The sequence below is a fragment of the Myotis daubentonii genome, chromosome 2 (assembly GCF_963259705.1).
Source record: "Myotis daubentonii chromosome 2, mMyoDau2.1, whole genome shotgun sequence".
Classification (NCBI taxonomy): domain Eukaryota; kingdom Metazoa; phylum Chordata; class Mammalia; order Chiroptera; family Vespertilionidae; genus Myotis; species Myotis daubentonii.
Genome location: NC_081841.1, coordinates 23,590,830 through 23,614,797, shown reverse-complemented (window position 1 = coordinate 23,614,797; position 23,968 = coordinate 23,590,830). Strand labels below are relative to the sequence as shown.

General features: G+C 36.5%; 1 protein-coding gene across 1 annotated transcript; it reads right to left on the bottom strand.

Moving 5' to 3' along the window:
• Positions 1–4,597: 4,597 nt before the first annotated feature.
• LOC132226024 (killer cell lectin-like receptor subfamily F member 2) lies at positions 4,598–20,154 on the bottom strand. Its single transcript, XM_059680924.1, has 7 exons — positions 20,003–20,154; positions 19,008–19,106; positions 13,496–13,561; positions 8,086–8,240; positions 7,155–7,267; positions 6,358–6,501; positions 4,598–4,699 (listed from the first exon to the last, which is right to left on the bottom strand). Exons 1-6 carry the CDS (start codon positions 20,139–20,141, stop codon positions 6,369–6,371), a joined length of 705 nt encoding a protein of 234 aa, XP_059536907.1. The 5' UTR covers positions 20,142–20,154; the 3' UTR covers positions 4,598–4,699; positions 6,358–6,368.
• Between the last annotated feature and the right edge of the window lie 3,814 nt (positions 20,155–23,968).

Here is a 23,968-nt window from a genome sequence, read left to right as displayed (position 1 = left end):
ATTTTAAGATGTAATCATGAATTCAGACTAATGTCATTTAAAATTACTTGTTTTATAAAAAACGATGATATTTTTGCAGTCTCCCTACTTTTATTATCAATAACCATTGGTTGGTTTTCTTTTGATTTTGCAATATTTGCATTACTTTATGAGATTCACTCATGAATTCAGTGTAATTCAAACACAATAACAGTGTTTAATTTTGTTGATTTATTATATTAAAAAATCTCTTTCACACACCAACCTCACAGCAAAAAACTAAAGCAATAATAAGATTTCACATTCAGAACATCATGTCAGGGGCCTTCAAGCTTCTGAGTAACCAGTCTTGAACTAGCAGTGTTCTATTTTTGAATGCCAATAACTTATTGCATAAAGGGAAAATGGATAATAAACATTCAGTGGGTAGATGGGTGGGGGGACTGGGTTTGAATTTTGCTGCTCAGTTTTCTCTCTATTTGAGAAAACAAATTAGGTTCTGCATCATACTGTATACTTCTTAGAGTATATTGTCTTTATATTTACTCAACATTACCAATTTCCCTTTGTAAAACAATCCTTTTCTAAAAGTTCTTGTGAAATCTGTGATCTGCATCCTATGGATACTTAATGTATATTCATTGATAGAAGTTTGAATAATTATAACAGAACACATATTGAAGATGGGACTAGTAGTAATTTGGGAACTAACTTAGTAAAGTTTCTTATCTTTTTTTATAGACCGTAATAAGTTTTCCATCTTTTTCTCCTCCCTCTTCACCTTCATTTTTACTTTCTTTTCCTCCCTGTACTCCCCCTTTTCCCTCATTCCTTATATTGATTTTTTAAAAAGAGGAAAGGGGAGTGATAAAAAGACAGAAACATTTATGAGAGAGAAACTTCATTGATTCGCTGACTGCCTCCTGCTCGCCCCCTAGTGGAGATCGAGCCTGCAACCAGGCATGTGCCCTGACAGGGGAGGAAATTTCCTTTCGAATTGAAATCAACCATTTCATGAGTCTTTAGAAAACTCATGACTTTGTTTTTAAGGTCTTTATTTTGACTATATTCTTAAGGTCTTTACTTTACCAGACTGTATAGTATTATTACTACATCGTTCTCCTGTATCAGGAATAAATAAAATTATTTTTATTGAAAACTAGAATGTAAGAAAAGTATGACAAGGAACTTGGTATTAAATCTACAATTAGTTTAGAAAATTAGACACTGAATAGATGAACCTTCAACATTTCATTACCAAAGAGAGTAAGAAGTTCAAAAATAAATCCATATAAGATATATGAAAGGTTCAGTGACAACACATGGAGAAAACTTGAGAAAGAGGATCCTAGCAAAATTCTTACAGAGAAAATACTTTTAAGCTGACAATTAAAGAAAGTGGTGGTTTTCCAAGGAGAAAATTCTCTGGAAGAACGTTTGTGAGGGTACCAAGTATTGCATAATTGAGAAAGTATAATAGTCTGAAAGCATGGGAATGAGAGGTATGAGAGGGCAAAGAACAAGACTTGGGTTTGAGGGAGGGAGGGAAGGTTATATTTAGGGGAAATTATACTCCATGCTAAGGGAAGTTTATTCTTGATTCCATAGGTTATTGCTCTAAAGTTATTGAACACTTATACCCAGGATAATATTGCCTTCAAATATAAAATTTAGAATAACTCTAATGGAAATATAAAATCTCTCTGATGGACCAAGAAATGATTTAGAAGGTTGTCCAGAAGGTTGTCTAGAAGAAGAAATAGGCATTTCAGAAGATAGAGATGTAGCAATACTCTGAAATATAAGATATGCAAAACTTCTCATACTGAATATTGTCTAAGCTCAAATAGGAAAACATATTAATGCTTCTTTGCTCTTTCAATTATATCTTCACTAGAGGCCAGGTGCACAAAAATTTGTGCACTCAGGGGGGTCCCTCAGCCTGGCCTGTGCCCTCTCACGGTCTGGGACCCCTCAGGGGATGTCCACCTGTTGGGATTGGGCCTCTGGCAGCCCGGGAGCCCTCGGGAGATGTCCACTTGTCAGTGGGGAGCAGACCTAAGCTGCAGTCAGACATCCTTAGTGCTGCTGAGGAGGCAGGAGAGGCTCCCACCACCACCACTGTACTGGCAGCCAGCAGCCTGGCTTGTGGCTGAGCAGAGCTTCCCCTGGATTGAGCATCTGCCCCTTGGTGGTCAGTGTGTGTCATAGTGACCAATCATTCCCAGTCGTTCTGCTGTTAGGGTCAATTTGCATACTACCCTTTTATTGTATAGGATAGAGGCCTGGTGCATGGGTGGGGGCTGGCTTATTTGCCCTGAAGGGTGTCCCGGATCAGGGTGGGGGTCCTGCTTGGGTGCCTGGCCAGCCTGGGTGAGGGGCTGATGGCTGTTTGCAGGCTGGCCACAGCCCCTTCAGGGTGGGGGTCCCGCTGAGGTGCCTGGCCATCCTGGGTGAGGGGCTGATAGATGTTTGCAGGCTGATCACGGCCCCCAGCCACCCAAGCTCCTAGTGGAGGCTGGCTGGAAGCAGGTATCTGGGAATTATTTAGCTTCTATAATTGAAACTTTGTTGCCTTGAGTGGAGGCTACAGCCAGCCAGGGCAGGTGGGAAGCTTGGCTTCCTCCATCGCCGGGGAAACCAAGCCTCCTGCTTGCTCCAGCTCCGTGGCTGCTGGCCACCATCTTGATTGGTTTAATTTGAATATAGTCGCTCTGATTGGCTAGTTGTGCGGCTTGGGCATAGAAGAGTTTCGTTCAATTTGCATGTTTCTCTTTTATTAGATTACATTGTATTAGCCCTCTTTATAATGGAGCAACAATGTCAAAAATCTTTTGTTATGACTCTTTACTTTTATTGTCATTAATGCTATTTAATATTTAACATTAGGCCCCTTACATGAATTTTGTACAAGGGTCTTGGCCCTCGTAGCCCCCGCTTCATCCAGACGGTCATCTGGAAGGTCGTTTTGCTGTCTGGCTTAGACAATTAGCATATTATGCTTTTATTATTATGGATAACATAGATTTTAAAGTGTCTGTCTTGAGTTTATTAATTAATACTAAAATAAAGTTGTTAGTTTAAAACCAATTGATGTTTTGGTGTGTGTGTGTGTGTGTGTGTGTGTGTGTGTGTGTGTTTTCAATAAAATCACAAATATACTCATATCTCTCTTGTGGGATAGTAATAGGTAATTATGCCTAGAAGTACATATCTCTAAAATTCTGGAAAGACAAGTTTAAGATTTAAAGCTTTTTATACTTGAATAAAATTTTTGTTATACTTTTAAGTATTGTATATATACTAGAGGCCCGGTGCATGATGATCGTGCACTTTTGCAGGTGGGGGTGGGGAGGGATCCCTTAGCTTGGCCTATGCCCTCTCACAGTCCGGGAGCCCTGGAGGTATATCCAAATGACTGCTTGGATGACTCCAGGGGAAGCAAGCCTAAGGTGCAGTCAGACATCCTTAGCCCTGCTGCAAAGGCGGGCTGTGGAAGCAGGCCACTGCGCTCACCAGCTGTCATCCCGGCTTGTAGCTGAGTGGCACTCCTCCTGTGGAAGTGCACTGACCACCAGGAGACAGCTCCTGAGTTGAACATCTGCCCCCTGGTGGTCAGTGCCCATCATAGTGACCGGTCATTCCACCGTTCAGTTGATTTTCATACTACCCTTTTATTACATAGGATGTGCACTTAGTTTTAAGTGTAAATGTATATATGTGTATGCATATATACTAAGTATAAATAAAGTATGAAAGTATCATGTTAATTTTATAGTAATTAGTAGGAAAGCCAAAGTGTTCAGAATAATTGGGTATAAGTGAGGAAAAAAAGATATCAGGAACACAATCTTGTTATTTTGTGAGATTAAATATAGATACTTTATTTTACTTAAGAGATGCTTACTTGGAAATGGGAATGCTAAATCAATTGATGTAAGATATCTATGGACATATAGTCCCAGAATAGTAATGTAATCTTTATGAACAATTTACTATTAAGGGCTTATTGATTGATTTTTTTATCTTTTTGAAGTTCTGTTTTTGGTTTTGTCCAAAGCAATACCCAACATGCACCTCAGTCTTACACCCTTGAGTTGACATATCATTCAATGTACATTTTAACTATTAAACACAATTTGCCTGTCTTTGGGGAAATAATCAAACTATTTTCTGGGAATTAACAAAGAAATTCAGTAGGAAAATAATAATAGTGGCAGAAAGGGAGCCCACAGAGCAATAAAGAAGAAAAGTAGTATGGAGAGTTCAAGCTCCTTTGCCAGGGGTGTTCAAACATGTTCATTCACTCTGCCGAACTGGCTACTTAGGAAATCAACAACCAACGTTGAAAAGGGTGTCATTAGATAAGATGCACCTTACCATGCTAACATACTGTCAGAGAGAAACATGTTGGGAGTGGCAAGTGTGCCCATATAACTTGTCATTTTCTTATTTTCACACTTTTAACCTACCTAACATTAGATCATTTTTTTTTTGGTTGTTAGAGGTAATGTGTCAGATAAGCTGAAAAAGAGTTAACATAGTATAAACTTTCCAAAGAAGGTAAAAGGACCAAGACCAACAGGAGCAGAAAATGACATAAAAGACTTCAGGAGTAAAGTACAGGGAGCTGTGAAAATATATACCAACTCCATATAATGTAGTCGGAGTGGAGAATGGCCAAGGAAGTATATTCCTCTAAGTGACATTTAATCGGCACCTGAAAAATAAAAAGTTAAAAAGGTGAGTAATAAAGGAAAAAAAAACAAAACAAAGTTTGTTAAACTGTGTCAAACAATAAAATTAGAGGCCTGAGAAAGCATGACACATTTAAAGAACGGAAAAGTTTAGTGTGTCTGCATCATTACATACATGGAAGTGGGGGAGGAATGAAGAGGAGCCTAGACACGCAGGGTCTGGTAGAAGCCAAAAACGGGTTTAAGCAGTGAAAAGCCACTGAATGGAATTAGGTAATGGCTAATGTAACCTGATATGAGGATTAGAGAGTCCTACGTCATAATATGCAGAATGGACACTGGCAGAAGATACTAGAAACAAACAAAAAGATTATTGCAGTAATCTAGGGTAATATGGAGATATGAGGGTGAATTTCAGAAATACATATGTAGTAAAATTGAAAGGACTTAAATTAGTGTTTGAATACTGAGGGTGAAAAAAAATGGAAGAAGTCATGGTTGACTCCAAGGACTCCAGCTTAGACTGGTGTGGGAATGTTCCTGTCATTAAGTTAGTGGAGATTGAGGGGCCTTGAGATGTTCAAATAGAGATGCCTGATAGGTACTCCACTGTAATAAGATCTAGACTAGAAATGAGGTCTTGGGAGTTATCAATAAATTGAGGGAAATTAAAATTATGGAGTGGATGAGTTCAGACAAGAATTGTGTGTGATCGAGGATCCACACAAACTCTGAGGAACAGAAGAGGAAAGAGACACAACAGAAAAGACTGAGGAAGAATAGCTGGAGAAATAGAAGTTCAAGAAGGTCTTATGTCATAGATCCTGAGGTTAGCGAATATTTCTAAACGAAAACACAGGTCAACAATGAGCAAACTTGATAGTTAAAATGAAAGTTAAAAAGTTCTCATTATATTTAACCAGAAGAAAGTCATTGGTGACATGGTGAGAGTGCTTTGGTGAAACAGTAGAAAAAGCAGAAGCCAAATTTCAGAACTTGAAGTGGAAAGTAGGAAGAGGAAAAAGGAAAATCAACATTTTTAGGAAGTTTGACTTATAAGAGGTAGTAAAACCCATGGGCAGAAACTAGAAACCACATGTGGTTGAGGGCAAGTTTTCTTGTAATTGCTGATAGAAAAGGAAACAAGAACAAGGGATTAGAGAGGAGGTAATCAACAAAGGGATTTTCTTGAAAAAATTAAAAGGGATGTAATTTTGACTGTAGACTTGTAGGTTTTATTTAGACAGAAAGAGGAATACTGTTTTAATGGAGACAGGAGAAGAGGAAAAAGTATTAAGATGCAGACAAATTCGTAGACTCAATGGTAGAAAGTTCAGGAATATATCGTCTAACGTCTTCTCTTAAAAAAAAAATGACCAAAAAAATAAACTCCTCTGTTAATGGTGACTAAGAGGTGAAGGGAGAGAATCATTGAGGAGATAAAAGAATAATTTCTGTCTGAAACAGCCACTCTCATGAATGGGAGATGACTATGGAAATACAGTTTGAGTGACCAGGTAGAACCAAGAACTCAGTTGAGGCTGATTGCCTGTATTTATAATGACACAAATTGACACCAGTATCATCAATATCACCAAATTTTTTTTTGTAGAAACAAAGTGTTTTTACAAAATTGCATATATAAAGAATATCTGTGGACATTTTTTATTGGAAAGCATACCTGTGATCAATTTAGAGGTCATCGTCTGAAGAAATCACCTTTTGACAAATATGGTAACTATGAGTTTGACATGTTTCAGAAAAAACACCCTTCTTTGTTATCACAGCACAGGCATTGTCTTCATCCTTGCTCTTGACTGCACATCTGTAGAGGAAAAGGCACATTGTTCTCACTCTGCTGAAAGCACAATTGTGTGTATTTTGTGTGTTTTCTCTCTTCTTAGAAAAGAATGTACTATTCTCCAAGCTGGAGGTCTAAGGCATTGTAATATTCAGACAAGAAATACGCAGTAAACAAAGACTTATCTAATGAAGAAATTGCTCCAAATAGCTTTTTAACCCAAAATGGTCATTTGTAAATAGAAATACTATGTGGAGTAAAAATGTGAATAAGAAAGACTGGTTTCCAAATGCCATTTGATTATTGAAGTCTAATATCTTATTCCTTAGAATTTTTAATTATTAGAATCCTTTTAGTAAATTGAGGATTATTCTATACCTTTTGAGAAACATTTCATAAGAATTTAAATTTAGACAATTTTATATTGACTACAATTTCTATTTATACCTCTAGTGTTATAGATAAACTAAAAGAAAATGCAAATATGAAAATAAATTAGCTTAGAAGCCTTCATTTCTCTAAGGAAAACTTCCTATACCCACACATTAACAAATATCAAATTCTGCAACCTACCAGTATAAGAACCAGTTGTCTATCTAGAGTTTCTGAAAGCCCCCGTAGGGATTGGCTGCTGAGCTTTTATATATCCCAATGATATTCAAATGTCAAACACTCACAACTGTGGATTTAATGGAGTGCCATCCAGCCAGGTCCATGTCTTTTGTGGATATGTAATGTTCAATCCAATCCAAAAGTAGATTCCATCTTGTATACTATTTTGTATGAAATCCTGTGAAAAGGGATACAGAGGAAATTAGGTGAGTTACACCTGTTAAAACAGTCTCTTCTACTTTTTTCCATCTGTAAAAGGTCTTGATATTTATCTCCCTAATCAGGAAAATCTTAAGAAAGTTAAAGATGTTTTCTACATATGTAGGCAAGGAAATCAATGTAGGAAGAAATTCAAAATACATGACTTTAATGAAAGCATGCACTGCTTAATGGAACTCAGGAGGATGGTGATATGAACAGCAACTGATGAAAGGGTGAAAAGAAGATATGAAGCAAAAACGAGGAATGAAGAAGTCTGTTTAAAGAAGCAAGAACTGTACATGGATTGCTCTGTCTACCAATGTGCAATCTTGTAGAAAACTGAGGCTTATGGTGAAACTTCACACAAATGAAACAAGAGCCCTATATTTCCTACCCAACATATTAGGATATTGCCAAATATTTGTAGTGCTTTTGATGAGTACCTCAAAGAGCTCCTACCTTTCTCTCCAAAAAGGATGCCATGGATATCCTAGCTTTGTAATTTACTTAGGAAGTGAAATAGACAAGTTTATAAAAACTGTCAAGTTCTGCAGATTCTTATGAAAATGAGGAAAATACCGTCACCTATGTCATAGGTTACTGTGAGCACTAAGTTATATAACATTTGTAACGCGTCTACCATAGTTCCTGCCATATGACAGGAATTCAAATGGCTGTAACTATTCATCTATAATTCCTGGATTATGAAATGTACCGATTTCTCCCAGTTTTCATTTTTTTAATTTTTTTCTCTCCCATAGTATATTTTTTCACTCATAGTGAATTAGCTCTTACCAGTTCAGCCTTGTCTTGGATCATCAAGAGTTGTGATTTCATTCTTAAGCAGAATTTTTGGCTATCGGTCCAGGAATTAAAAGTTTTAAAAAAGCTATAGCATTTCCCTTTCTCCTGCACCCAGTCATTAGGGCATAAGTTTAGTCTAGGATTTCCTGAAAAGAAAACATAGGAAAAAGTAGGTATGAGAACAAGGTGTGAATATCAAAAAACAGTTTTTGCACTAATTTTATAAACTGTTTTCTTAAAGTTAACTATTTGTCCCACTTTTAAGAAATAAACTTCCTCTCTACTGATTAATAGTCTTTAGAAGAGATACATGCAAGAAATATTCAGTTATTATTTGTTGAGTTATTACTACATCAAGTAATTCTCTGAATTTTTATGTACATGAATACATAAAATGTTTTTTTCTATAAGAAACATACAAAATCCATGAAATGATTAACTCCATGTTCCTCATTTTGTAAATAAAGATACTAAAGGTTAAAGTTAAGTAAAGTTAAATATAAACTTGGAAACTAAAGGTTGAATGACTTACTCAAAGTTATACAACTAATAAGTGGTGGGCATAGGGAAATTTAAAGTAAAACAGAGAGCTTGAACGGCATCACAAGAAAACTACTGTGGAAAAATAAAGTCATTTTTAGAGTCCTTTTTAACTGCAAAAGGATGTATTTCATAACACACTGTATTAGCGACTTCGTAAAACAAATTGTTCAACATGACCCCACTATCTATGTGCCTCAATGGCCACCAGACTTATCTCTGTAAAAAGGGAAAAGGTGGAATAGGTATTAAAATAAATCTATACTCAGAAATGAGTACAAACAGGTTTCAACTGAACTAACATTTTCTATTTTAAGTTGAATAATCGGCATATAAGTATTGATTGTATTCTATTTAAATGTTTATATCTTAAATATTGCATATTATATTTAAAATAGCCACAAATTTTTATAAAAACTTACCTGATATTCTTATATTAAATGAGATAACCATGAAAATATAAGCTACTGTATAGAAAAGTTAGTTATTACCATTAAAGACTATGGGAGCTTTTTGGGAGACCATATGAGAAATCATATTATTTCAGGAAAACATTAATACTAAGTTCATGAGTTGGTCCGACGGTTGTGGGTTATTGTTAAGCTGATTAATACTAAGTTTATGTTTTGAATCAGCAAAGCATCTTGATTCTTTACAACCCTTTTCCCAAGGCATTTTATTTTATAAGTAGTAACAACAAAGTGGTCATTGAAATAGTGTATGAATAAGCTAGGCTTTAACTGCATTGGCCAGGAAAAATATCCAACGAGACACCGAAGACCAAAGCTAGAGAAAAATGTCAGTTTTCCTGATATTCAGTATAATAAATTATTGACAGAAATAGAAAACTTTAAGGTCTCATGCTTATTCAGACATTGACCATGATATGCCCTTTGTGATGGTAGCATTTAGCTTCTATAGCAAAGCATCAATTATTCACTTCACTCTTTTTTTTTCTTGCCTGAAAGTCACATACCACAGCAATAGAGAAGTCCATGCTTCTGCCAGAACAGTACAAAGAAAATAAATTAAACTATTGAAAATTAACTACTGGGGATCTAGCCTGCAACCCGGGCATGTGCCCTGAACAGGAATTTAACCAGTGACCTCTTGGTTCATGGGTTCGACGCTCAACCACTGAGACACACCAGCCTGGCGTCAATAAATAATTCTTGAGTGCCATAATTCTGGGATTAACCCCCCCCCCCATCAAGAGAAGGCTTCCAAATGGTCCAGAAAAGCCTAGAAAAGTACATGTATGGAGAGGAATATCAGAATTACCACAATAAGGAAGTACTTTGTTGACCTATTAAAGAGATGTGTTGTGAAGACTAAAAAAAAAAAAAAAGTCTTAAGGGTAACCATAAACATGCACATTACTTAAATTTTATATTGTTTTTAAAATATGTTTTTACTTATTTTAGAAAGAGAGGAAGGGAATGGGATAGAAAGACATAAACATCGGAGAGAGACATCGTCAATTGGCTGCTTCCTGCACGCTCCCTATTAGGGATGGAGCCTGAATATTGTATTCTATCACTCTTATAGCCATTGATAGTTAATGAGAATATATTTGTTAATTATCCAAACTTAACATAAGGACTGGAAATATATTTTAGTATAATTCTTTGTATTTAGACTGTGCAAACATTTATAGTTTGGGGTAGATATTTTACTTAAAAGTTAGTTGTAACTTATGAGAAAATGTTAACTTTTATTCAGACAGAGAGAGAGAGAGAGAGAGAGAGAGAGAGAGAGATCTGTTGTTTCCCATATGTCCCCAACCAAGAATTGAACCAGCAACCTAGGTATGTGCACTGACATAAATTGAACCTGCAACCTTTGGTTTACAGGACAATGCTCCAACCAACTTGAGCCACCTGGACAGGTGAGAAAATGTTAACTTTTATTTTACAATAAGCACATATAAGAAAAAATAAGCACCCTAATGTTTTTTTTTAAAAGGGGGAAAAGATGAATAATAGGCAATTTATAGAACAAAAATTATAAATATCCAACATTTGTTTTTACATTTAATTTCCCTATTATATAAGAAGTGCAACTAAAGTCAACCATGATTTTATCATGATTTTTATCATATTATATTAGCATGTATAATCTGAACTGTGTGTGTGTGTGTGTGTGTGTGTGTGTTAGAAGGGTTCAGCAGGTAAGAAGATGAAATGGAGAAACAAATATTCAAAAGAGATGTACTTTTTGATAGCAGCACAATTTACAGTAGCTAAGATTTGAAAACAGCCTAAGTGCCCATCAGCAGATGTGAGGGTTAAAAGACTATGATACATCTTCACAATGGAATATTATGCAGCTGTAAAAAAAGAAAGAACTCTTACCATTTGCAACAGCAGGGATGAACCTGGAGAGCATTATGCTAAGCAAAATAAGTCAGTCAGAGAACGATAAGTATCACATGATCTCACTCATATGTGGAATCTAATTACCAACATAAACTCATGAACAAAAATAGACCCAGAGACATAGAAACATCAGACTGTCAAATCTCAGAGGGAAGGCAGGGGAGGGTGGAGGGTGGGGGAAGAGATCAAACAATGAACTTATATGGGTATAGGCATACCCCAAGGACACAGACAATGGGTAGTGAAGGCTTGGGGGTGAGGGGGAGAAGGCAGAGGGCAATGGGAGAAAAAAGGGACATATGTAATACTTTCAACAATAAAGATTTATTTTAAAAAAGAGAGAGATGGGCTTGATCAGCATGAATAAGTTGAGAGAGTATGCTGCCTCATTACTTCATAGAGACTAGTACAAAGGAGAGCTCTGTGTTGTGAGAAAGTAGGCTGCTATTGTAGGAAGTGAGGACTCAGAGGACATTGTAGAATATGTTAATGTGCTTTGGCTTTATTCTAAGGACTACAGAAAGTGATTATAGAGTATTAACAACAGGAATGCCCTTGCCACTGATCTGCATTATAGAAAGATCCTGCTAGCTGAAGCCTGGACAATGAACAGATAGCTCCTTGCAACTCCCTTCTTCATGAGATGTAGTGATCGCCAAAGACCTTACAATTAAATCTTTTGATATTGTAAACTTTAAAGAATGACCTAAAACATCTTAATTGCATATTAAAACAAATAATAAGTACAAAAACAGTAATCACTATCGTATAGATGTGGCATCTAATGGATAAAAAAATAAGCACTGTAAGTACTAGTATAATGTCCTTGGGAAGTAAAGGGCAATCTTATCAACAAAACTAGTGTAGGCCAATGTGTCTCACATTTTTCACCAAATCATCTCAAATGATAAAAGACAATGAACTTCTTCCTTAAATTTCTATGCACAACATCCTGAAAAATTCATTTCATCTTAAATTTTCATGCAACTATTACATTCTAACCTTTACTGTATTTGTGAGCTAGATTTAATACACTATTTAGATTACTTTCCATTAAATCATATAAATAATGCCTCTTTCAGGAAGCTACTGTAGACCTCTGTTAGAAAAGATTGTATTGGTTCAAACTGCAGGTGCAGTGCCATATAACTATCCTTACAATCCCACACATTGATCATGAGATTCTTGAAAGCAGGAAATTTTTCTCAAATTTCCTGTCATCTTGTCAGTAAAATAAGTATTTTGTATACATCTAATCCTATATAATAAAAGACTAATATGCAAATCAACCAAATGGCAGAACTACTGGTCGCTATGACATGCACTGACCACAAGGGAGCAGACGCTCAATGCAGAAGCTGCCCCCTGGTGGTCAGTGCGCTCCCTCCAGGGGAGCACCTCTCAGCCAGAATCCCTGAGCCAGGCTCAGGGCTGGCGTGTGTAGTGGCAGGAGCCTCTCCCACCTCCACAGCAGCACTAAGGATGTCCAACTGCCGGCTTAGGCCCGCTCCTCATGGGAAGCAGGCCTAAGCTGTCAGTTGGACATCCCCTTGGGGCTCCTGGATGCAAGAAGGCACAGGCCGGGCTGAGGGACCCCCCTAGCAACCCCGAATGCATGAATCTCATAGTATATAAAGTCAAATAAATAAATTAAAAATTTGGAAAATGGGAAGAGATAGCCAGTGGTAGGTTTGTGGCCAAGGGGATTACATACTTGAAGTAGGGGCAAGTTGGCTATTGGAGACAGTGGTATTTGAGAAAAGTTTTAGCAACAGTAAGGTAAACAAGTCAGCAGTAAGCATCATCTATGAACCTGTGCAGATTTACAGAAAGCCGAATAGGAAGGAAAGATTGAAGTAAAAAAAAAAAAAAAAAAAAACCATCTTCAAAATATTGAACAGTATCTGAATACACCAGACAAAAATATTTCATTTTGGTATAAGAATTACTTTAAGCTAAAGACATTTGAGATTTAGCAGATGTTCCTCTGAGTTACTCTGACCTGACTGAAAGCAGAAAATTCTGAGAAATGAGGGGGCCATAAATTTTGTCTTTGGGGTGATTTATTCTCAGGAAAAAGACTGAGAGGAAACCCACAGTAAGCCCACTCTCTGCGAAGTTTTATGGTCATGAAGAAGAGAGAAAGACTAATTTCACCAGCACTAACAGACACTGTCACATACTTCCTACAGTTTGTACTTCTAAAAGAAAAAACACTTACCTTTCCTAAAGAAAGGAGCTTGGCCCATGGAAGTCATCTCTTCCCCTCCTTTTCCTCTCCTAAATTAGGTATGTGAGGCTTTAACTTCAAGCATTTTGAGCTAGCCACTTCTTTTGTTAGTTCCAGTATGCACATAAATAAACATTTTTCTCCTGTTAATTGTCCTTTTGTCAGTTTAATTCACAGTCCCCCAAGTTTTAACTTTAGAGGGTAGAGGGAAAGTTTTTTCTTCCCTACAATAGAATGAAATAGAATCACTTACTTGTGAAATTTGTATTACATTCTCTGGTTCCATTTTCACTGAAGGACCGTAAGTTTGGGTGACATACTAATTTAAGAAAAAGAATAACACTAATTAGGTTTCTATAATTATAAAACTGTGGCTTTTAATTATCCATTAAAATGAGCCTACAAGTGAATGCATAAACTTCTGGTTGAACGTAAGTCTGTTTATAGTATTTCAACCCTCTAATTTAACAAAGGATTGATTATTTAGAGATAGATTTCCACTTGTAAAAAAGTAAGTAAAAACAAAAAATAAAACAAATGATCTAAGTAAAATTAAAACATATTTAAATTTGCATCTGTTTACTATGGTAGGTTAAAATTATTTGTGATCTTGAACTAATTATGAAGCCTCTCTGTTTCTAAGTACTTTCATATATAAAAGGGAAATGCTTAACAAACAGACTTGTTTTAAAACTAAAAGAAAATGTATATAAAGTGTGTATCCCAATCCCTAACACGCAGAAAGTCATAACAAATAGAAAGAATAACAGATTTAATTATCCATAGCTCTTATTCAGTAGAACTCATCTTTAAAAAAAAAAATCTTTTTAATTGAATTTATTAGAGTGATATTGGTTAATAAAATTATGTAAATTTCAGGGGGTACAATTCTATAACACATTATCTGTATACTAGAGGCCCAGTGCATGAAACTCCTGCACAAGTGGGGTCCCTAGGCCTGGTCGGCAATCAGGGCCAATCGGGTTCCCTGTCTCCCTGCCTCCCTGCCTCCCTGCCTCCTCCTTCCCTCACGGCCCACGCACCACCATGGTACAGTTTCCCACCTCTCCGCCTCCCCCCCCCCTTCCCTCGCCACCCATGTCTGCTACCACCCATCCCCAGTTCCCCGTCCCAGCCTGGGGCCCGGCCCTGATCAGGCGATTGGGGCCTACCGGCTGCGGGAAGGAACCAGGAGGTTGGCCAGCAGGCCCCATTGGTGATGGGGTCTGCGGGCTCAAAACAGCTCCTGTGTTAAGCATCTGCCCCCCGGGGGTGGTCAGTGCACATCATAGCAACTGGTCGTTCCAGTAGTTCCGTCTTAACGGTCACTTAGGCTTTTATATAGATAGATTGTATTGTATGTTTACCACCCAAGTCAAGTTTCCTTCCATCACCATGTATCCCCCCTTTACCCTCTTCTACCTCCTCACACCCTTTTCCCTCTGATACTCACTATACTGTTGTCTGTCTATGCCGGGGGGAGGGGGGGGGATTGTTTGCTTCTTTTTTTTTTGGGGGGGGGGCTTAATACATTCAACTTTATCACTAGCCTTCCCACTCCTTCCCTTCTGACAGCTGTCAGTCTGTTCTCTGTATTTATGAGTGTTTCTATTTTGTTAGGTTTTTTGCTCATTATATTCCACAGATAAGTGAACTCATATGGTATTTGTCCTTCCCTGACTGGCTTATTTCACTTAGCATAATACTATCTAGGTCCATCCATGCTGTCCCAAATGGCAAGATTTCCTTTTTTTTTACGGCTAAGTAATAGTCTACTATGTAAATGCGCCACCACATTTTTATCCACTTATCTACTGATGGGCCCTTGGACTGCTTCCCTTGGCTATTATAAATAATGCTGCAATGAACATAAGGGTACATTTATTCTTTCAAATTTGTTTTTCAGGTTTCTTCAGATATATCCCCAGAAGTGAGATCACTGGGTCATAAAGCAATTCCATTTTTAACTTTTTTAGGTAACTCCATTCTGCTTTCGACAGTGGTTGCATCAATCTGCACTCCCACCAACAGTGCATGAGGGTTCCTATTCTCCACATCCTAACCAACACTTGTTTATTGATTTATTGACGATAGTCATTCTGACAGGTATGTGGTGATGATTAGTGATGTTGAGCATCTTTTCAAATGTCGTATCTCCTCTTGGGAGATGTGTTTATTTAGGTCCTTTGCTCATTTTTTAACTTTTTAAATTTTTTCCATCACAATTTATCCCCTCTGTGCCCTCTTCCACCTCCACACCCCCTCCATCTCCCCAGCCTCCCTGCACAATCACCCCACTGTTGTCCATGTCCATGATTTCTCTTTCATTTTTTTCTTTTTTGCTCAATCCTCTCATGCCCCCACACCCCCACCCTCACTAGAGCTTTCTTTTGCCCAAGGAGATATATTAGAAAAAATATTGCTACAAGAAATGTCTGAGATTTTACTGCCTATGTTTTCTTCTAGGATTTTTGTGTTTTCGAGTCTAACATTTAAGTCTTTAATCGATTTTGAATTTATTATATATGGTATATATCCATGGTCGGCAAACTGCAGGTTGCGAGCCACATGCGGCTCTTTGGCCCCTTGAGTGTGGCTCTTCCTAAGCCGTAGGAGTACCCTAATTAAGTTAATAACAATGTACCTACCTATGTAGTTTAAGTTTAAAAAATTTGTCTCTCAAAAGAAATTTCAATCGTTGTACTGTTGATATTTGGCTCTGTTGACTAATGAGTTTGCTGACCACTGGTATATATGGTATAAAAAGGTAGTATAAGGAGGTGGTCTATACCATAAAAAGTTTCATGTGCACTTGAAAAGAGTGTACATTCTGCTGGTTTGGCATAAAATACTCTGAAGATATCAATTGAATACATCTGATATAGGTGTCATTTAAAGCTGCTGTTTCCTTGTTTTTTGTTTGTTTGTTTGTTTTTCCTGTCTGGAAGATCTATCCATTGATGTCATTGGGATGTTAAAGTCCCCTACTATAACTGTATTACTGTCAATCTCTCTATGTCCATCAAGATTTGCTTTATATTTAGGAGCTCCTATGTTGGTTGCATAAATGTTTACAAGTGTTATATCTTCTAATTGGGTTACTCCTTTTATCACTATGTAGAGTCCTTTGTCTCTTGCTGTACCCTTTGTTTTAAGGTCTATTTTATCAGATATAAGTATTACTACTCTAGCTTTTTCTCTTTTTTTTCATTTACATTTGCATGAGATATCTTTTTCCATCCCTTTATTTTTAAGTCTGTGTGTATCCTTCATTCCGAGGTGTTTCTTGTAGACAGCATGTATGAGTCTTGTTTTCTCATTCATTCCACTATCCTAAGCACTATGATTAGAACCCTTAAGCCATTTACATTTAAAGTGATTATTGAAAGGTACAGATTTATTGCCGTTTCATTCTTTTAACTATTTTCTTCTTCTTCTTCTTCTTCTTCTTCTTCTTCTTCTTCTTCTTCTTCTTCTTCTTCTTCTTCTTCTTCTTCTTGTAGACACTTTAATATTTCTTGTAACGCTTGTTCAATGGCAACAAACTTCTTAAGCTTTTCTTGCCTTGGAAGCTCTTTATTTCTCCTTCAATTTTTTAAATGATAGTCTTGCTGGGTAAAGTAGTCTTGGTTATAGGTCCTCGATTTTCAGATTTTTGAATATTTTATGTGAATACCTCTGGCCTGAATTGTTTCTGCTGAGTAATCAGCTGACAGCCTTATGTCAGCTCTCTTGTAGGTAACTAACTGACATTCTCTTCTGCTTTTAAGATCCTCTCTTTGTCTTTAGCTTTTGCCATTTTAATTATGATGTGTCTTGGTGTGGGCCTCTTTGGATTCATCTTGTTTCAAACTCTGCACTTCCTGGACTTGTGTGTAATTTTCCTTCATCAGGTTAGGGAAGTTTTCAGTCATTATTTCTTCAAATAGGTTCTCAATTCCTTGCTAATTCTCTTCTTCTTCTGGTACCCCTATGATGCAGATGTTCATTTAGCTCATGTTGTCACAAATGTTCCTTAAGCTATTGTCATTTTTTCTTAATTATTTTTTTTATTGCTTTGGTTGGGTGTTTTTTTCTACCTTGTCTTCCAAATCGCTGAATCAGTTCTCTGCTTAATCCAACCTACTGTTCATTCCTTCTAATGTATTTCTCATTTCAGATATTGTAGTCTTCATTTCTGATCAGTTCTTTTTATAGTTTCTATGCTTTTTCATGTTATAGTTCTCAAAGTTTCTTTTAGTTGTCACTAAGTTCATTGAACATCCTTATAATCAATCTTTTGAACTCTATATCTGATCATTTGCTTGCTTCCATTTCACTTAGCTCCTTTTCTGGAGATTTCTTCTGCCCTTTCATGTTTCTTTGTCTTCCTATTTCAGCTGCCTCTTTGTGTTTGTTTCTATGTTTTAGGTAGATATGCTATGACTTCCAGTCTTGGTAGGATGACTTTATGTAGTAGGTGTCCTGTGGGACCTTGTGGTAAAGTCTCCTTGATCACCTGCACTGAGTGCTCCCAGACTGACCCTTGTAGGAACAGATATTAAATTTTACTTGGCCTTAAGTTTTCAAGCATCTCATATATTCTGTCAAAACTTTAAAAATTAAATCACTTGTAGAGTCAAAAATTTTTTTACACTTGCTCATAGACAAAGGTTGAAAAACAATCAAAAGGTTTTTTTAAAGGGCTAAATCATCTTTCATAGAACTAAGTAATTTACCAAAATATAAAAATTCAGCCTAGCTGGTATGGCTTATTGGTTGAGCATTAACCCAGGAACCAAGAGGTCACTGGTTCAGTTCCCAGTCAAGCCACATGCGTGGGTTTTGGGGTTAATCTCCCATCAGGATATGCAGGCAGCAGCTTAACAATAATGTTTCTCTCTGATCAATGTTCCTATCTCTCTATTTCTCCCCCTTCCTCTCACTCTAAAAATTGATAAAAACATATTTTTTTGAAAAAGAAAAAAAAAACTTCAGTTCATAGATTTATGACTGTCAAGCCCACAATATTTACCAATTAAGTAAAGTTAAGAGCAGAATAGATTTTATAAATTAGTTTATTGCCTCCTATGTATAGGGAAAAATTAATAATCCTATATAATAAAGAGGTGCTATGCAAATTGACCATCATGCCCTCACAAGATGGCTGCCTATGACCAGGACGGCAGCGGGGTTAGTGAGGGATGACCAAATGACTGAACAAGCAGGCTGTGTGGGGCAACCAGGCAGGCAGGGGCATTAGAGAGGCTTGACCAAACATCTGAACAGCAGGCTGCGTGGGGTGACCAGCCAGCAGGGGGGCCATGAGGGGCAACCAGGCTGGGGGGGGGTAGTTGGGGGCAACCAGACTGGCAGGGGGGACAATAAGGGCTGACCAGGCCAGCAGTGGGGACAGTTAGGAGCGACCAGGCTGGCAGGGAGGGGGCAGTTAAGGGTGACCTGGCCGCCAGCAGGGGGCAGTTAGGGGTGACCAGGCAGGCAGGCAGGTGAGTGATTAGGAGCCAGCGGTCCAGGATTGTGAGAGGGATGTCCCGGATTGGAGAGGGTGCAGGCTGGGCTGAGGGGACCCCCCCTCCATTTACAAATTTCATGCACTGGCCTCTAGTTATCAATAAAATAATCAACTCTGGCATTTATTACTAACATAATTAAATTAATTATGAAAGAAATCATCAGGTAAAAATTAAAAATTAGTCTGAAAAAGTTAGAGAAATAAAGGTAAATGCCAAAGAAAATGTGGAATATATAGCTTTCAATTTACTTACCCCAAATAATTAGTCCTATCACTGTAGCAATGAGAATAAGCAGTGCAATGCTCATCAGTCTCAGAGCAGTCTGATGCCACTTTGGACATTCAGGGTAATCTGTAATGATTAATTTTTCTTTCTGAAATACTTTGACATTTTAAATGAACTTGAAAATGTTTTACAGAAATAAAAATTCTGAGGGTACACATTGTCTGAAGGTTGGGGAAGAAATCTACAATTTTTATTTAAATTTCCTTGACATACACACATATTTAATTATCATTAATGAATAAGATTTATTGATTTTAAATAAAAGGTCAATATGCTTTATTTAAATAAATATTCTTCTTATGTTAACACTTCTGTACCACTTGTACAACAACCAAATGGGTGGATATTAGCTGATCAATTGGCTAGTCAAACCATTTCTACAAAAATTTTTCATTTACCTTCATTTATATCTTGATTGGGTTACACAGATAATATTCAGTGGAGTTAAGGCACAGAAAGGTGAAATATAAGTGGTATAAAAATAATCAAATAATAGTAAAAGTGAATGTCTAATGGAGAAACATAAGAAAAATTGTAGCCATCTCCCCAAATGTTGTTTGAAATAAAGTTGTATATTTATATCAGCTCATAAAACAAAAATAGGATGATAGTCTTTATAATTATATACTTTGCTTCAATAAAATAAACATTATAACACCTTCACAATCTTCAACACAGGTCAAGTCAAATCCTATCTATTACATTCTATTTAATAGTATTCATAAACATACAACTACATGCCAGGAACTGTGCTAGATATAAGCGTTACAGAGATAGAAAACCACACACTCTAGTGCAGATACATCTATGTGAACATATTATTTCAAAATAAGGTAACAAATTTTCTGAATAGACTCTAGTTCAAATTCTTAAAAGTTCTTATTAAAAACCTAGGATTAAAAGACCCATAAAGCATACTAGCTCTAGAATCTGTGGTCTAATGGAGAGTTATGGATTCCTACCTTTGCATGTCCACTTGTGTTGGCAATGATAGGGATGTTTCATTGGGTTCTGAGTCGTTGATCGCTCTGTGTTTTGCTCCTGTCCAAATGTCCTATAAATAGAGTAATCCATCGTTGAATTGGATGGAAAGAGAGACATCACCTAATCAAAAGCAGAGTTCCTGCATAAGAACTGTGGCACTGAACAAACCCCAAACCTACATGTAAGATTACAAAGGATGTGGTTAAAGAATGAGGAAAACATCTTTCTTTTTTATTTTTTTAACGTCCACTCAGCTTTAATTACACATTTTACATTTAAATACTTGACCAAAGGTAAGACATTCATCCAATTATTTGATTACAAGGCTCCTTAACTTGGGGGGGGGAGGGGATCCATTATAAATACTTAGTTTGACATGCATTCCTAGAAACAGAGCTACGATGAAATCTACTAGTTAACAGGTTATGAGTCTCCAGGACAATGTGACATGACTAAAAAATACTCCAGATAAACTTGATCTGCATGTGCTCTTTCCATGTCCATAAAATGAAGAGCTCTTCCTGATCACCAGTTTTCCATACAACAGGCAAGTAAACCTTGTAACACTAGACAGAAATGTCACAGCAATTTGGCTTCGTTCAACAGGCAGAGAGCGAATCTTCATTCAAAATGAATCTGGCAGCCAGTGACAGCTTCATTAGTATTCATCAACCCCCAGGATGCTGGCAAGATTGTCAGATTTTAGCCTGGTAATTTTCCAGCAAATATTCTCCCATACGTCTTGGAATTTTCCTTTGCACTCTAGCATCTTTTTGTAACAGTGTCATTACACTGAGTGCCATTGTTCCAAGAACACAGGACCAACTCCCAAGTCCAGACACAAAAAGCAGAAACTTCTTTCTTTAAATAACTTTTACTTTAGGATAATTTCAGATTTATAAATAAATTGTGAAGTTATTAATAAATCTAAATGTCAGAGTTCCCATATAGCCATACCCAACTTCCCCTAGTGTTTGGTATATTTGTCAAAATTAGTAAATCGACATTGATACATTATTATTAACTAAAGTCTATTTACTTTGCATTCACTCTTTACCTAATACTTTTTTCTTAGTTTTTACCTAATGCCTTTTTCTATTCAAAGTTCCCATTTAGGATATCACAATGCATTTAGTTCTCAGGTCTCCTTAAGAAACTCTTGGCTGTGACAGTTTCTCACTCCTTGTATTTGATTATTTTTTAAATATCTGAGGAATGTTGATCTGACATTTTGTGGACTGTTCCCAAATTGGAGTAGTTTAATGTTTTTCTCATCGTTATCATTAGGTTATAGGTTTTCAGTGGAAGAAGACAGAGATACATTGCCATTCTTATCATATCTTATGAAGGGCACAAAATATCACCATGGCTTATCACGGATGACATGATGTTAACTTCAATCACTTGACGATGGTAGTATTTTTCAGGTCTATTTACTGTAAAGTTACTCTTATCCCCATTTCCATACTGTACTCTTTGGGAGGAAGTCAAGATTTATAGCTCACACTTAAGTCAAGAGTCATGTTCCACTTCTTTTTTAAAAAATATATTTTATTGATTTTTTACAGAGAGGAACGGAGAGGGATAGAGAGTTAGAAACATCGATGAGAGAGAAACATCGATCAGCTGCCTCCTGCACACCCCCTACAGGGGATGTGCCCGCAACCAAGGTACATGCCCTTGACCGGAATCGAACCTGGGACCCTTGAGTCCGCAGACTGACACTCTATCCACTGAGCCAAACTGGTTAGGGCATGTTCCACTTCTTTGAGGACAAAGTATCTACATAATTATTTAGAATTCTTCAGGTGACATTTGTCTAGTCTCCCATTTATTTATTTAAAAATTTTTTCACTAAAAACTCAATCATATTTGTTTTATCTTTTGAGTTATAATTCACTACTATTTTATTCATTTAATTTCTCACATTGTTCCAACTTTGGCCATTGGAAATGCTTTTAGTTGGCTCCATGAGTTCATATTATTGTCTACAACTCTAACACAAGGGTGGGAAAAGTAGGTTTACAGTTGTGAGTACCTATGATTTATCTTTTAGGTAATGATGGCTGGTGATTTAACTTGCATTTTTTGTCCTATAAGAACCACGGTAAACATACTTTTGCCTACCCCTATACATTATAACATGGATCATGCTAGTCTCCTCCTTGCCTTTCTATAACCTCCCACTCCAAGAGTGAGAAACATGTCTACCACCATCACTATTCAGTCACTTACTTGTTCAATTCCAGTATACATATTTAGCGGTTTCAGCATTGTTATTCCACACCTAGTGAAAAATTACTTTACCAACTACAGTGCTTATGTACCCTTCTCTTTGTCATTAGTCTTAAAAGTTAAGACGACTCATTTTTAAGGTTGCTTAGATCATCAAACTTCATTCCCACACCCTTCAGGGAGGCCATTTCATACATTTACAATATATTTCAGATTCTTCTGGAAGTTTCCATTTTCCACACTGGGGGCCAACAGCTTCCAAAGTTATTTTTATGTGCATTCATTAAGGTTCAGTCTTTCTGCCATGAAGTTCTATGGGTTTTGACTAAAGCATAATGTCACGAACCCACCATTATAGTATCATGTAGAATAGGTTCACTGCCCTAAAAATGTTCCCTCTGCTTCACTTTCAACACTACTCTCAAATTCTGACAATGTTTACCTTCCCTACAGTGTTTTTCTTAGCTAGATGTCATGTAAACAAAATTATACAGAATATAGTTTTTCAGACTGGCTTTTTGTGTGTGTAAATCTTCAAATCAGGTAGTGAGTCCTCTAACTTTGTTTTTCCTCAGCATGCGGTCACTGGTGTAGAGCCCTTGACTTTCTATATTTTTAGAACCAGTTTATCAGTACCTACAAAACAGTCTGAAAGAGATTTGTTTGGGATTACAGTCTGAAGTTGGAAAGAATTAGCATCTTATAATACTCAATCTTCCTGTCTAAAACATGGAGTATCTCTCCATTGATCTAAATTTTTTAAATTTTATTTTTATCAGTGTTTTATAATTTTCCAAATATAGATTCTGTATGTATTTTGCTAGATTTATACCTATTTTGATATTTTTTGGTGCTGTTATAAATGATATTTTTAAATGTTAAATTCTAATTGTCCATTGCTGGTACTATATACAAATGTAAATAATTTTTGTATATTAACTTTGTATCTATAAATTTTCTGTGCACACTTTTTATTTCCAAGATTTATTTATTTTAATACTTTAGGGTTGTCTAACTAGACATTCATGACATCTTTTGAAAATGTTAATAAAATTTATAAAGCTCTAGTCAGGCTAAGTGAGAAGAGAGAAATTACCAATATCAGATATAAAATAGTTCATTGGCATTAAACAGGCAGCATAGGAATACCACAGATAACTTTACTCCCACAAATTTGATAGAAAAATAAGCCACTTCCTGGAAATACACAAATTACCAAAACTCAAAAAGGAGAAATAGATCAATTGAATAGCCCACCTCTATTAAATTAATTATATCAGTAATTAATAGCCTTACAAAATAAAAAACAAAAATAAGGCCAGATGGTTTCGCTTGTGAATTCTACAAAAAATGTAAGAAAGATATAATGCCTAACTCTTAAAAGAAATAAAACAGAGAGAATATTTCATAACTCATTCTATGAAGCCATCAGTTAATACCAAAGCAGATAAAGACATTAAAAGTAAGTAAAAACACAAACCAATAAGAGCAAAGATATTATATCTACTGGGACAGTAGAAAAAGCACCTAGAGATAAAGGTTGTAAATATTCTTGGTACATAGGATGTATTGTGTGCGAATGTCTAGTTTTTCTACATCAGAGAAAAGCATCTGTGGAAGGACAACCACAGTCTCTTCCTTTACTGGCACCTTATTTCCTCTCAGCAATGACAATGGCATTTCGTGGGCATATCTTGTAGTCTGTGGTT